We start from the raw sequence: 16,151 nt of genomic DNA on the forward strand, positions 1-16,151 counted from the left end.
TCCATTTTTTTTGTAACTTGCCGCTAGATGGCGCTGTAGCGCATCAACTTCTAAACCTTTCAACGGATCGCCATGGGTAAACAGAAAATCATAGGTCACAGATACACAAACAGTAATTATGTGTCATTTCTTAATGTCCAACACACTGGACATATCGCTATCCATTTTGCTGTAACTCGCGGACAATATATCACCCGATGTTCAGCCCGGGCAAAGCCGGGTACTGCAGCTAGTTAACAATATTTTTAAAAACATTTTATCCTTCTGGAAAAATACAGCCGCCTTAAGTTTTATTTAAAACATGAGGTCCCTTAAAATGGCCTGGTAAAAAAAAAAAAATATATATTTTAAGAGGTTTGTTAAAGTTCTGTTTGAATTGCTGTGTTTGTGTTCACTAAAAAAGAAGTTCATTTCAAGGTAGATCTGGACCAAGCTATTGGAAATTCGAGGGGGGGAAATGTGTAAGTACACTTTAAACATTGTCTATGGGAGGGGGGGGGGGGGGGTAACATATTTTCAAGATTGTTAAAATTATACGGATATAAATATTAACTAGTGAAAGTAACTCGTTGATACTGCACAAAAATATAAACAAGTCAATGAGTGAATGTATTTAGACTATTTAACATTCTAAATTCGGCTTCTGATTTAAAAATTTAGCAGGGCCCCCCTTCCTAATGGAAATGTCTAGGCACACGTATGGACTGGGCCCGCATAACGTACACACGCTGGGTGGCACTGTCGCTAGACAGCAAATAGCGACAGATAGTGTCATAAGCAGAGACAAGATTTCGTGGTTTTATTCCTATATAATTTTGTTTTTAAAATAGGATATTTCTCTTTTATTCTAATAAATTGTTTTATTCCTTAAAAAAAGGTGTATTATTCAACAAATATGGAACTTACTACCTCTTTTACCAAAATAAGTCTCATTTTCATCTACGCCTATGCACGAATACAGTATAACTGTAAGCATGCCTAAAACAAAACCACTCAGGAAAATAAAAATTAATTTTAAATATTTGTGTGTTTGAAACGTGCCATCAATAATGTAAAAAATTGTTACTAATGTAAGATGCAAGATCAAACAATATATTAATTTTTTACAATTCATTCAGGTCATTAATTTTAGTACACAATTTATGCTAGATAAATTACAATGATTTGACAGTGATGAAATATTAGCTTGTAATTTTAGTTAAATTTTGTCAAAAAGTTAATTATTTTTTTTTGTTAATTTTTAGTGCAAAAAGGTGTTGTGTTGTATTAGGTGTGAAATTTTGGTTTTATCGTAATTCACCATATAATTTTGTCAATAATCATACATAGAGGCAAGATTATATGGTAAATAGCGATAAAAACGAAATAACAGCGAAATTAAGTCAATACACCGCCAAACAACCAGAATGGGAGTCAATAACACGGCATAGTACCGAAATGCAGCGAAATTCTGCTGAATTATCTATTTATAGCTATTAATATACACAATTCATTTCATGAAGCTTTCATTAATGGTTTTTATTTAAAAACTAAAATGTTATGCACGAAGTAAAAATAACAAGTTCACAAGTAGTTAACATACTTGGTATTATGCCAGGGTACCTGCACAGCCATTAAGTTACACTAATAACTTTATAATGTTTTTTACAGGTTAAGTTTTAAAGGGAAATATTTGTATTTAGTGTAGTATTTGTTTCTGTTGGTGTCTTCAGTATAGCCACAGCGACCGGTAGTGTTGTAACACTGAACCGCTCTCTCCCCCAGGCAACTGCATCAACAGTTTGGCCGCTGGTTCCAAGTTTGTCCCGTACAGGGACTCGAAACTGACTCGCCTTCTGAAGGACTCGCTCGGGGGAAACTGCAAGACCGTCATGATCGCAAACATTTCCCCGTGCAGCAACGCCTACGAGGACACGCACAGGACCCTGAAATATGCAGAAAGGGCCAAGATGATCAAGTTGAAGGTAACTGCAGTCTTGGAACTGTAAAACTAACTAAAAATTTTGAGAAGAATTAACATTTAGATTTGTTCACTTACATTGTGTTTGTAGATAGCTGTGAGACTCTTGAACTTCAAAACTAGTGATATTCTTTAGGGAAACTTTTCACTTTCTCTCTTTCTCTCTCTACCTCTTTCTCACTCTACCTCTCCCTTCTCTCTCTACCTCTCTTCCTCTCTCTACCTCTCTCTACCTCTCTTCCTCTCTCTACCACTCTTTCTCTCTCTACCTCTCTTCCTCTCTCTTCCTCTCTACCTCTCTTCCTCTCTCTTCCTCTCTACCTCTCTTCCTCTCTCTACCTCTCTTCCTCTCTCTACCTCTCTTCCTCTCTCTACCTCTCTCTACCTCTCTTCCTCTCTCTACCTCTCTTCCTCTCTCTACCTCTACCTCTCTCTCTACCTCTACCTCTCTCTTCCTCTCTCTTCCTCTCTCTTCCTCTCTCTACCTCTCTTCCTCTCTCTTCCTCTCTCTACCTCTCTCTACCTCTCTTCCTCTCTCTACCTCTCTTCCTCTCTCTACCTCTCTTCCTCTCTCTACCTCTCTTCCTCTCTCTACCTCTCTTCCTCTCTCTACCTCTCTCTACCTCTCTTCCTCTCTCTACCTCTCTTCCTCTCTCTACCTCTACCTCTCTCTCTACCTCTACCTCTCTCTTCCTCTCTCTTCCTCTCTCTACCTCTCTTCCTCTCTCTTCCTCTCTCTTCCTCTCTCTACCTCTCTCTACCTCTCTTCCTCTCTCTACCTCTCTTCCTCTCTCTACCTCTCTTCCTCTCTCTACCTCTCTTCCTCTCTCTACCTCTCTTCCTCTCTCTACCTCTCTTCCTCTCTCTACCTCTCTTCCTCTCTCTACCTCTCTTCCTCTCTCTACCTCTCTTCCTCTCTCTTCCTCTCTCTTCCTCTCTCTACCTCTCTCTTCCTCTCTCTACCTCTCTCTTCCTCTCTCTACCTCTCTCTTCCTCTCTCTACCTCTCTTCCTCTCTCTACCTCTCTTCCTCTCTCTACCTCTCTTCCTCTCTCTACCTCTCTTCCTCTCTCTCTTCCTCTCTCTACCTCTCTTCCTCTCTCTACCTCTCTTCCTCTCTCTACCTCTCTTCCTCTCTCTACCTCTCTTCCTCTCTCTACCTCTCTTCCTCTCTCTACCTCTCTTCCTCTTTCTACCTCTCTTCCTCTCTCTACCTCTCTTCCTCTCTACCTCTCTCTTCCTCTCACTACCTCTCTCTACCTCTCTTCCTCTCTCTACCTCTCTTCCTCTCTCTACCTCTCTACCTCTCTTCCTCTCTCTACCTCTCTTCCTCTCTCTACCTCTCTTCCTCTCTCTACCTCTCTTCCTCTCTCTACCTCTCTCTACCTCTCTTCCTCTTCCTCTCTTCCTCTCTCTCTCTCTCTCTCTCTCTCTACCTCTCTCTCATTTTTTGCATTTGCTCTTGCTCAGAATGTGTTGTAACTTCACATTTAGGGTAATTGCTGTGTGCAATACTGCACAGGCAGCAATTATTTTTGACCAAACTACATTTGTTTGCTGAATTTTGTGAGTTTTACGTACGTAGTTCATGAATGAGAAGAACAAATATCAAGCATTTTTATCCTTGTACTACAGTAAAACCTCGTATTTACGTTCTCGTTATTTACGTTTTCCCGCAAATGTCATTTTATGTAGGTCCGTTTTATTGTACATTAACTTTCGTGTTGCATTTTCCCTGAAATTACACCGCTACGTAACCAAAAAACCCGGAATGTACGTTTCAAAACACGGTAAAAATGTAAATACTCGTCACGTTAGTCATAGATGTGAAAAGTTTGAAGTAGTTCGCCTATTGTCTGTAACCTTTCGTTTTGATGTATCGACAAGTTCTATGGTGCCTCTCCTCTACTAACGATTTAATCTTTGCTGCCATAGAGAACTTTCGTAGCAGAACCACAAACGGTTTTATTTATGGTGTCATAGAGCACTCTCGTAGCAGAGCATAGTCCGAAGCGCTGAGCTATCGATACTACCGGAAAGCGCTCCTACACAGTACGTATATTTAGTAGTGCTGCATTATGTACAGTACATATCTATGATGGCTTTCATTGTTTACATTAGTCAACGTCCGTTTTGGTTAGCACTTGTTTTTTTATCGTTCACAATATTATTTATGGCAAGATTTTGATTGAAGATGGATAGGTATAAAGTTCCACGAAATACTTTATCTATTGAAGATAAAATTAAAATTATTGAGAAGTTTGACCAGCATGTGGGTACCCGAGTGGTTTTGGCCAAGGAACTGAATATTCCTGTTAGTACTAGTGATGGGTCGATTCCGATTCCGGAATCGGTCGGTTCCACCGATTCCACTGGAATCGTGGGATTCAGAATACAATGGTTTTGGAATCGACCATGACCGATTCCTGCATTGTTTTTAAGTTTGCAAAATACATAATCTACGCAACGTAAGAAAATATTAAAATGCATGCAAATATAATTTTTAAAACTACATAATACAATCTTTTTTTACGGAACTGATTTACGAATTACGGTGATTAACGTATTTATTTACTTGCACCGCCATTTTCCCTACTGTACAAATGCAGTATCTACTTTCCCACTTTAAGCGAAAGCATTTTTAGGAAATTACGTTGCAGCAGCACTGCATTTAATAGCAAACCTTCAAAAATAATTAGACAAAACCATAAATGTTTAAAGAAAATTATGTAAATGTAAACGGCAAATAATGTAAACGTTAACTATTTGATCATGGCAGCTACATTTGCCATTGTAAACAACCTAATTTTTTTTTGTGCTACCTGCCATGGTAAACCATACGGCCATGAACAAAATCTTAGGTGACGTGAACGTGAACATCTCTACACATTAAACTTTAAAGAATTAAAATGAAATAATTTTTGAATGAAATTTTACCCAAATTCACAGTGGATTATTGCAACCATATTAAAATAAGTTTAAAAGCAACATAACCAAATTGCTTTAAATCGGCGTTCTTGTGCGTGTTCAGCGATGCTCGTTTTACGTTAGATATATTTTGGAAAGGCAGTTGGCAAGTCTGAATTTCCAAACATTGCTGCGGAAACGTTCGTAAATTTTTATTACCAAACGGCAAACATAAACAATCTTTTGAAAGTAGTTGTGTTAGTTTAACAGAATTGTTTCCGATAAATTTCTGAAATGAATTAAATGTTAACACGCGATTATTTGAAGAGTTTAAATATTTTGTGTAAGAAAATCTCACCATAAAATGTGAAAATTTTGAGATGCTAAAAATTGCACAGAACTTTCTTACTCAAGAACCGAAAATTTATTTTCTCTTTACGATTGTGAGGAACTTCAAGACTGGATGGATTTATTCTTTTCACCAAGTGAGATAATTAAGTTCTAGGTAATATATTAAAACTAGGGATGGGATTTTCGAATCTTGGATTCGTCGAATATACCGAATCCTATGGATTCGAGGATTCGTAGGATCCGAGGTGGGATTCGAGGTGGGTTTTTAAGAGTTTTAGGTAGTAATTGAAAATTGTAGTGCTGGGCGAAGTTTGAAAATTTCGAACCGAACCGAACCCTTACGTTCGGTTCGGTTCGAAACCTCTTAAAATATATTCGAAAAACCGAAAGTTTGTTTAAAAAAAATTACGTTTTTCTAATTTTCTAACCCCCATTTGAGACCATTCACAAAACAGCTCAACAAAATTCTATTACTTGTAATATTCCGACTTTTATCGCATAGTCGTCGCCTCAACAGTTTCAAGAGCAAACAAAATAAAAAAAAATTATTAATAGTCGCATAACTCGCATAGCATTTTTACATATAGGCGCGCTTTGTTTTTTGTTTGCTTTAGAGAATTTTGTATGCATTTGTCGTACTAGGTAATATAACCTATCGTACAAATGCCAAAGGTATTGTACATTATACCTTTAACTATAGTGCGTGTACGAGAAGTGTTGTAAAATCACCAAAGATTGCGTACCCCATACGTTAAACTAAAGCGCATGTACGATAACTCTCGTATTTCGGCAAAACTAACGTGATCAAGTTAACACAAGACAAATGCGGTAGGAAATGATTACGTAAATTACTGGGATGTATTTATTTTCTTTGGCCTTTTTGGTTATAACAGTCAGGTAATGAAAATATTAATTTAATCTTGTGTATTAAAAGTACTGGTCCAGTAAATTTTACAGTACGGTACTAAGTTGACTAGCGTAGTCGCGGCAGCCATCATTATTTCTCGTGTTTTCTTTTTTCCGACGCAAATTTCTATAACCACACTTTTTACGTTACGTTTACAATATTATTGTTCTTGAGGTGAATTGCGATGAGCAGGCTAACGTCGTTTAAGTTTTCCAAATTGAGAAAAGATAATGACGACCCGGATGACCCAGAACCACCCCAAAAAACCGTCTAAAGTTTCTTCTGATGAGCAGCATTCTTCCAAGAAAACAGCAACTGCAGTCAGCGGGTTTTGTAATGTAGATAGGTAACTTAATTCACATTTCCTTTTTTTTTATGTTTTATTAAAAAGTTTTACTTATTAAAAATGTTAGGTTATGTCTACCACAAAAATATGTAGATAGGTAACTTAATTCACATTCGCCTTTTTTTTGATGTCCTATTAAAAAGTTTTACTTATTAAAAATGTTAGGTTATGTCTACCACAAAAATATGTTATGTGGCCTTATGCTGAATGTTCGTCATCTTTATATTTTTTTTTAAATGAAGGTTAGTGTACACTGAAAAAGGAAGATAGTCTTTTTGAAATTTAGATGTAACTTCTTCATTAATTAAAAATTGGTATATATATAAGCTAAGCTATATAATGTTTTAATTTTACATATGGCTGGAGAACCTTTCTTTTTCACCACTCAGTTAAAGACCAAAATGCTGGTCATCGGTTCATTTTAATTCAAAACAATTATTTCTGTATGAGGTTCGGTTCGGCTCGGTTCGAAACCAGAGAACTGAGGTTCGTCCAGCTCTAGAAAATTGTATACCTAAACTATATTATAAAGGTAACGGAAATAGCACAAACTTAAGATAAAATACGCTGCATTTTGTCAATTAGCATAACTACTCTATCATTTCCAACCTTCAATAATATAACATTGCAGAAAAAAACGTAACTTTTTTTAAATGGTGTTCGTTATACAAACACATTTTATTGATAACATAGGAAGGATTAATTTAACAGAGAATTAGACAGATGCACACTTACATGTGTGGTTTTTGAGGTTATTTGTCTCTATTTTATATCAGGTGTATACACTATGCACTTATTTTATAATTTTATAAATACACATGTGATTTTTTTTAATACATAGGCCTATGTAATTTTTTAAAATAAATGTGTGATTTTTTTAATAACATGTGGTGAAGTTTAGTGTGGGACTGGGATTCGAGATTCGATGACAAACACTGAGGATTCGAACAAGGATTCGGATTCGACCAAAATGTGGATTCGTCCCATCCCTTTTAAAACGTAAGCATCTCTGACATTTTATTTTAGTGTGGTGCATATTTGTTTGTCATTTCCATCATAATGAGATAATAAAGTTTTATTTTTACATTTCCCTTTTTTTATTTTTTTTTCGTCATGGTCCCTTGAAATATGTATAAACGAGGTTATATTGACATTTTATTTGGATCATTATTTAGTTGTGCTTGAAAATAAAATTCTTAACCTAACCGTACAAACCCTCTTTTTTTACAATTAATTAATTGAGTTGATAATGTAAGGTATCTAAAGTTTAAGTTATAACATTATTTACAATTTAAGTCATTAGACATCTTTGATTATTGGCAGTGTTTGAACACGTGTTTCGTCTAACTATATGCAAGGTTAAAAGGCCAAATTGTGCTAGAAATACAAGGTAGCGTAACTTGATGGTAATGAACATACTTTTTAACATTATATAAGCTGTATATAATGTTAATTTCTGCACAGAAAATGAAACACAACATAATTACATTTTTAAAATCATAAACAACTTTTTTTTCTTAGTATATTACTCTGTTGAACATTGTCAGATAAAAATTCAGGAATCGGAATCGGATTCGAAGAATCGACCCTTTAATTTAAGAATCGAAAATGGAATAGGAATCGGTATATTTTAGGAATCGGCCCAACACTAGTTAGTACTTTAAACACAATAATTAAAAATAGGTGTTCTATTGAAGCAAATGCTGCCCAATGCGGGCCTAGTGCGAAGAAGCGCAAGTACGTGAAAGACTCTACATTTAAAGAACTTGAAAGTTTGTTGTATGAGTGGTTCATTTGTGCTCGCTCTTCAAATCTTCCAATCAATGGCAACGTACTACGCGAGAAAGCAAAAGTCATTGCTTTGAGGCTTGGAATTGATGATTTTTCAGCTTCTAATGGATGGATAGACAGATTTCGCCAGCGCCATAATGTTGTTTATAAGGTTGTGTGTGGTGAAAGCAAGAGTGTGGACGAGGAAACTGCTGATGTTTAGAAAAACACGTCGCTCAAGGAACAGTTGGAGGGGTACTCAGCTAAAGATGTTTTCAATGCTGATGAGACAGGTTTATTTTACTGCGTATTGCCTAATAAAACATTATGCTTTAAAGGGGAAAAATGCCATGGTGGCAAGCTGAGCAAAAATCGCATTACCATTCTCTTACTTACAAATGCTGATGGTTCTGAAAAATTTCCGTTGTTTGTAATCGGCAAATCAAAAAAACCACGTTGTTTTAAAAACATTAAAACTTTGCCAACTTTGTATGAAGCAAACAATAAATCCTGGATGACAGGGTCTCTTTTTCAGCAACAGATCCAAGCTTTTGACAGAAAAATGGCGCTGCGTAACCGAAATGTCTTGCTATTCATTGATCAGTGCCCTGCCCACAAAATAAACATAGAGCTGAGGAATGTGAAGATTGTGTATTTCCCTGCGAATTGCACAAGCACACTCCAGCCCCTAGATCTGGGCATCATCAACTCTTTCAAGTGCTATTACCGCAAATGCATTGTATCCAGAGCAGTTGCCATGCTGGACAATGGCAAGGACCCAACACAAATGAAAATAAATCTACTAACTGCACTACATTTCGCAGCAAGAGCATGGAAGGAAGTTACACCAGAAACTATAACCAACTGTTTCCAGAAAGCTGGTTTCTTTGTTGACAGTGGACAGAGTGCTGGATCCAGTGAAAACTTGCCTGGAGCAGATAAAGTGAAAGAAGAATATCTGCAACTTTCACAAAATGGAGACTTCACTGACTATGTACAACTGGATGATAATGTTGTAACTTGTGAAGTCCAGACTGTGGAGGACATTGTTGATAGTCATCTGGCAGAAAAACAAGAAAGTAGTGAAGATGATGATTCGGAAGTGGAAACTCCCATACCGACGATGATCGATGCACTTCAAGCCCTACAGACTCTAAGGAATTATATTCTCGGTGCACCAAACAGTGAAAATGCAGTTGATGCACTTCATTCCTTGGAAAAAGAAATTCAGACCATACAAACTGAACAAAAGAAAAGTCAAACAAAAATTTCAGATTTCTTTAAAAAGTGTTGAATTTATACTAGTATGCACCTATCAAACTGTACTAGAGAAAATTTAATTTAGGCTTTATGTTGCATTGTTTTTTATATTTAAGAAAATTATATTTTTGCAGTGCCCTAAATGTGTTGTAAACAACTATTGTTTGTCTTGTAGCACCAGTAAATGCTGATACATTTTTTTAAGCTAAAATTTAGCATTAACTGCCAATAAAAGTGCTTTCCCACAATTTACACTTTCCCGCAATTTACACTTTTTCCTTGGGGTTCCTTGAAAAGTGCAAATAAGGGGTTTTACTGTATATACTAATACGCAGGAGTACGTATAAGTGGCGTTAAGAAAAAATTGTGCACATTAATTAATGCATATTTTGCAATTCATATCTCAGCAGTCATGTCGAGTGGATTTATTCTAGCGGACAAGCGAAATTCTTTTGGGAACCCGTAAGTTGAAAGTAACGTGATTTATTATTTTTTTTTCTGTTGCAGATCGCGAAGAACGTGGTCGCCAGCGGCTTCTCGCGCCTGCAGTACGACAAGCTGGTGGAGACGATCCAGAGCGAGAACGCGGCGCTGAAGGCGGAGCTGGCGGCGCTGAAGGAGGAGCTGTCCGCCCTGAGGCTGAAGCTGAAGTCGCTGGAGGATGAGCGGCAGCAGCAGTCGGGGGCGGGACCCCCCGGGGACGCCGACACGGGCGAGGTCCGCGTCCCGCCCGCGGAGACCGCGACAGTCGGATCCCCCCCGGGGCCGTCGGGCGACCTCGAGGTCATCCAAGAGCGCAAGAAGGAGCTGTACCAGAAGCTGTGCGCCGACGAGAGGGCGCTCAAGCGCCTGCAGTGGAAGTGCTACCGGCGGCTCGTCACCACCCGGCGGCTGAACAGCCTCGGCAGCGACCACAAGGAACTGGAGAGGGTGAGTCTTTTTTTTTCCTTCTTCCTCCTCATCCTCATCCTCCTCCTCCTCCTCCTCCTCCTCCCCCCCCCCCCCCCCCCCCCCCACCTCCACCACCCCCAAGATCATGTGTGATTCGACTACCTTCCCAGGTTTGTTCATTGGTTTTCTTTTTTACTTATATTGTGTAACTATTAGGACTAAAATGAACATAGCTACATGTAGTTGATAGTATATTATACTTAAAGACCATTTCCTTGGTTTGTTCTGATACGAAGTAAGTAGGCGCTAACGTTGGTCGCCGCTTGCCTACGCTAAAAACGGAACATCGCGGTGAAAGTTAATTTGTTCATATTGCATTTAAAACTTTTGTAGTACGTAAGAAACCGTTAACAATTCAGACTTCCATACTTATTATGTTTCTGTATTCAAAAGCAACAGCATTTTGGCTGCAAATGTTGTTGTAGGGTGGTAGTAATTTCTCGCACGGCATGTTGGTAGTACTAGTTTTGTATGTATATTTGTTTCTACTTTGCGCTCATGTTGTTGCGTCACGGTATCACGGATACTTTTCTCGAGTTTTTTTAAAAGTTAAGTTGTGCGGGACGTTGTTTTGAATTTTTTAATCTAACATGTAATTGGCGCAGACTATCAAAATGTCAACAAGTTCGGTCACCACGTACAATGACAAATATACGGAAGAGTTTGAATGGGTGGAGAAAGATCCAAAGTGCAGGACACACGCTATTTGCAATTTGTGTAATGTTAAAATCAATATCGGTAGCATGGATGGGAAGAACAGCATTAGCCAGCCACGCAAGAGAGGCAAAACACGTGCGTTTGGTGTCAAGTAATTTTTGTGACGTGAGATTATACATTTTTTGTTGGTGGTAGGTTTTGTTTTAAGCAAGTTCATTGATTTAATTTTTAAGCCTATAGTTAAGTTGTCTATTGTTTAACGCCAATAAAACTTCATATTGTGTGTGCTTTGTGTAACAAAAATGCAAATTGTATGCAAATATTGATAAAAACCACCCTTGAAAAAACCTGGAAAAAACCAGGAATTTTATTATCCCAGAAGAGTGGCCACCCTGAGTGCACCATTTTCAAGTTACGGTGTGAATTTAAGACCATTTGGGCGGTTCAGAACCTGACTTAACTTAAATTTTTTTTATTTTCGGTTATCACGAGAACTCGTTACGAGGATTTTTTCCCGCTGTTGTCGACTCTCGTAGTAACGAGGTTCAACTGTATTATGTAACTGTTATGACTAAAATGAACTTGTAGTTAGTATTCCTTAGGATTGTTTTTTAAATTTTTAAATTTTAGTGAGTTATAGTATTTTACTTAAACTGTTCCCTTGGTTTGTTCTGATATGAAGTAAGTAGGAGATAACTTTGGTCAATTTGTACTACTTGCCTACACTGAAACAGAACATCGCGAGGTCTCGGTTCAGTGCGAACTACCGTAATCACTCGCGTAATGTCCGCAGTAATTTGACCACATTTTTGGTCCAAAAAAATGGGGTGCGAGGAAAAATACAAAAATACAAAATTTTTTGTCTTATTCATTAAACGTGCCATTTCCCGCGCCTTTATTTGAACCATTTCATACGAAACAGTACAGGCATTACTTCTTAATTCACGTATATAGTTTAAAACTTTAACTTCAAGTTCTGGGAACTACCCAGCCTTGGGTCCGCGAAACGCACGCCGTGTTGCATTTGTTGACTGCAACTGTTCTTTTATTTTCCGCCACTGACGAACACTTTTTTCGTGCACTTCAAACTCCCTTTCAGCAGCCCTGTTCCCATGCTCTTCAGCATAACGAACAACTCTTTAATTTAAACCACGCAGTGAAGGATTTATTTTTACCCATTCTGTACTCTACACTACAAGACTCGACGCGAAACTCATGCCTTGAACTTGCGTGCGTGTTGGTCGGCTGTGTTTACCGTTAACCGTGCTTTGTTCAGTTCGACGAATTTCCCCACCCTTTCAGGACAGGAGAGAAAGAACAGCTCAAGGTCGCTGCTTTGTTTACAGAGCCGTCAACTTTCCATTCGTACTGCGTCCTTCAGGGGTGGCCAAAGTTGTGTTGCCTGCCGTGTACGACTGGTGCGGACATTATGCGAATTTTCAGTTTTTTTCTTTTAAGGATATATAAATAAAGGGTGCGGACGTTACGCGGGTGAATACGGTACTAGTGGTACAGACAGACGTTGAAAAGTTGGAGAGAGGGGTTGACGAGGCGGCTGTGCCTGTGGTCCTCGCAGAAGGAGAGCCGCATGAGGACCTTCGTGCGGGCGGCGCTGCAGCAGGCGCGCCAACTCCGCGACAGCCTGGGGCGGCACGGGCGGGAGCTCGAGGCGCTCCGGGAGCTCGAGGCGGCCGGAGACCCTCTCCCGGCCAGGGCGCAGCTGGAGGTAAATGTTCCTGCCCTGTCGGCTCGAAACAATTCGGAACTCGCTGCAAGAATTAAAAATTTATTCTGGCAGAATTCTCGATTCTTTGTAAAAAATTTAGGGATGTGCGAGTACCCGATATTTTCGGGTACGGTTCGAATCCACAACTACCCGAACCCGGAATCGTTGTACGTACAGCAAAACCCCTTATTTGCACTTTTCATGGGGACAAAGTAAAAAAGTGTAAAAAGCGGGAAAGTGTAAATAAAGGGAAACGTATAAAAAGGAGTACAGTTTACCTTATTTAGAATTTTTTTCCTTTTGTTTAATAGCACATACTACAATGCAGGTACAAACACACTAACAACAAATTTTACTTTAGTATTTAATCAATTATTAATTTACCACATTTGACAAAAATAAAAAAAGAATGAAAGCCAAAATGTTTTTCTGATTACTTCCTAAAAAATAAATTTGAAATTTTCTTCTGCTAGCTTTTTTGGCTGTTCAAGGAGATTATTTGCCTCTCCAAATTATAAATACAGTTGCAACCGGCAGGGTTTATAACAAATACGGGCTACATACACATTGCTCACAGTAAAAAAAATTTTAAGAAAAGGCCGCAAATTGATGAATATTTACCGTCAATAGCGCGCCAAACGCGGAGAAAGGTCATTGTACTCGGTCAGCTGCTGTAACGACGCGGCGGCGCATGCGCACTCTATGCTCCGCCCAGACTCATGACGCCATCAGCCGCCAACCAATAGATGCGAGCTTAGCGGAAAAAAATATAAGCTCCACCTCCCGTGTACCAATTTTATCCAGTTCTAATACCAGTTTATTGGTATACGCACCAGTTTTCTCGCTGCCGTGACATGTTCAAGTTTACGTTTATCATGATGTCTTGATACCAATAATTAATTATTTACGATCCCCAGAAATAAATGGTTAGTTTAAAAAATATGGCGTCAACTGTACAATACTTCCCAAATTATAAAAGACGTATAAAACAGTTACCAAGACACCGCTCATTTTATCTTGTGAAGTTTATATCTCGTACCAGTATTTCGGCTAAGTTGTGACATAAATACAGTATCAGAACTTACAAGCAGCCATGTTTGTACATTCATGAGTTTACGTTTTTCCCTCGTGCATTTTAGATTGTCTCCTGCTATAATTACTCGTACTTTTACACGCCTAGTCTTAAATTATTACATGTTTAGAAATAAAAGCAACTTTTCATGTTATAAAATATGTATATTTTGCTATTTAAAATGTTCATTGCCTACTAACTCCACGGTATTTTCTGGTTGTTTATGGTTGTTACGTGACGTAAATAGCGGGATTGATTCGATTTTTGAGACGTAATTCGCGGGAAAGTATTGTATTGGACTATATGGGAACCAAACGGGACCTGAAGAATATAGTGCAAATAACGGGAAAACGTAAATAACGGTAACGTAAATAAGGGGTTTCGCTGTACATGGATTCGAACAGTGTTACGAATATTCACAAAAGTTATAAATTAATTTAATACGGCTCAAAAATACTAGCAGTGAAAAATAAAATTAGGCTACTATTACGTAAGTACATATTTATGACATGATGTATCAAACAAAGATATGTAAATTAAATAATTAACACAGTGACATTAATAGAATATCGAGATTTCGAGAGCACAAACTATAATTACGAATTTCGTCGTATAGCAAACTATAAACAATTGGATACCTACAAGATAAAAAAGTCTTGGCTATTTATTGGAGAAAAAATGGTTTCGTTTGCTGAAATGTTTATAAAACTGAGATTTCCCTGTGGCATGCAGTTTATTACGATTGAGTTGGAGAATCGAATGTGTTTTGGTTTTCATATTTTAAAGTGTTTATTATTAAGTTTACATAATTATAAACATTTCAATCTCAGTGTAATAAATTGTCAGTAGTTACAATTAGAAAAATGAACACACATTATTTTTTAATTAATCAGTTATTTTTAATTATTCTGTGCTTAATATTCAGAATCCATATCTCAAATATTGCCAGGGATTCGAATCAAATTCGAACCGAACTGAAAATCAAGGATTCGCACATCCCTAAAAATTTTGTTTAGTTATGGATAGGGACAAGATTATGAGATGAGTGGCGACAAACCCGAAATTAACCACAAAGCATTGCCAGTACAACATATAACACAAAAATGCTTAGTGGGGAATTTGTAGTAATTTTTGGTCTTGGGTGTGACAGAAAGCAAAACTTTTTTTTCTACATTTGATTATTTTATATCTAAAGGCTCTCTCTAAAACTGCATGTACATAATTAATATAAAAATGAATGGTTTCAATATTCTAATTTTTTTTTTTTTTTCCTTAAAAGATAATATACTCTAGAACAGCGGTTCCCAATTTTTTTTCGTCCAGGGAACCTTGTGATCATTTTTTCTTTTGGCGGAACCCCAACTCCAAAGAAAATTATTACTTTATATGTCATTAGTCCTGACCCTCAGGAACCCGTCACCCTGCCGCGGAACCATAGTGTTCTGCGGAAACCTTTTGTGAACCGCTGCTTTAGACATAGACAGTAATTTCATTAAAACCTAATGAGGATTTCTAGTTAATATTTATTGCATTAATAAATAATTATACATTTTTCCACGTAGGTTTTTTTTTTACCCTGTTTTTATGTATAGTAAGCTTCCAATGTCATTTAAAACTTCAGAGTTTTTATTTTAATTAAATGTTATAAGTATTTCATTCATGAAATTCTGTGCATAATTTTCTCTGCTTTCTTTTTATTATTATTAATAATTTATTTATTGTAGATGAAGGTCCACAATAGTGAACTCCAAATGGACCACATGAAGGAACTTCTGAAGATTGCTTTCGTTCAAAACGAGAGAGATGATGCTGTCATCAGGATGCTGTGTGGCACTCTGAAGTCATTCTACTTGCTGCTGAAGGCATACGGCAAAGTGACGGACACCATGAATCAGGAGTACAAAGTGAGTACAGTAAAATACCAATATAATGAACTTCACATTAACGAAAATTTCACTTGAACGAATGATTTGAAATTCCCCTCCAATGACTGTGCACATACAAGGTTAAAATATTTCAAATTTACGGAATAGATTTTCGTTACAACGAAAGCATTTTATCGGTTTTCTTCGTCAATATCATGCGCATTTACCGAATATTTAGTCTATGCGTCAAAATATTTACTTACTGTCGTTCTCTTGGCATAATTTCAATTATTCAAGCATTCAACTGCTTTATTTTGTTGAAAACAGCATTGCAAAGTTTGATGAGCATTTGTTTTCTTTTTTTTTCTACCCAAGATATG

General features: G+C 37.5%; 1 protein-coding gene across 3 annotated transcripts in view; it reads left to right on the plus strand.

The window, feature by feature from the left end:
- Positions 1 to 16,151, plus strand: part of LOC134540984 (kinesin-like protein KIF18B) — a 63,545-nt gene that overhangs the window by 14,082 nt on the left and 33,312 nt on the right. For all 3 annotated transcript variants that reach the window (XM_063384091.1, XM_063384093.1, XM_063384094.1), the window contains exons 7-10: positions 1,765 to 1,964; positions 10,008 to 10,430; positions 12,685 to 12,834; positions 15,631 to 15,810. In XM_063384091.1, the coding sequence (XP_063240161.1) occupies positions 1,765 to 1,964; positions 10,008 to 10,430; positions 12,685 to 12,834; positions 15,631 to 15,810 (953 nt within the window). The remainder of the gene's footprint in view (positions 1 to 1,764; positions 1,965 to 10,007; positions 10,431 to 12,684; positions 12,835 to 15,630; positions 15,811 to 16,151) is intronic.

Source organism: Bacillus rossius, chromosome 17 (assembly GCF_032445375.1).
Source record: "Bacillus rossius redtenbacheri isolate Brsri chromosome 17, Brsri_v3, whole genome shotgun sequence".
Lineage (NCBI taxonomy): Eukaryota > Metazoa > Arthropoda > Insecta > Phasmatodea > Bacillidae > Bacillus > Bacillus rossius.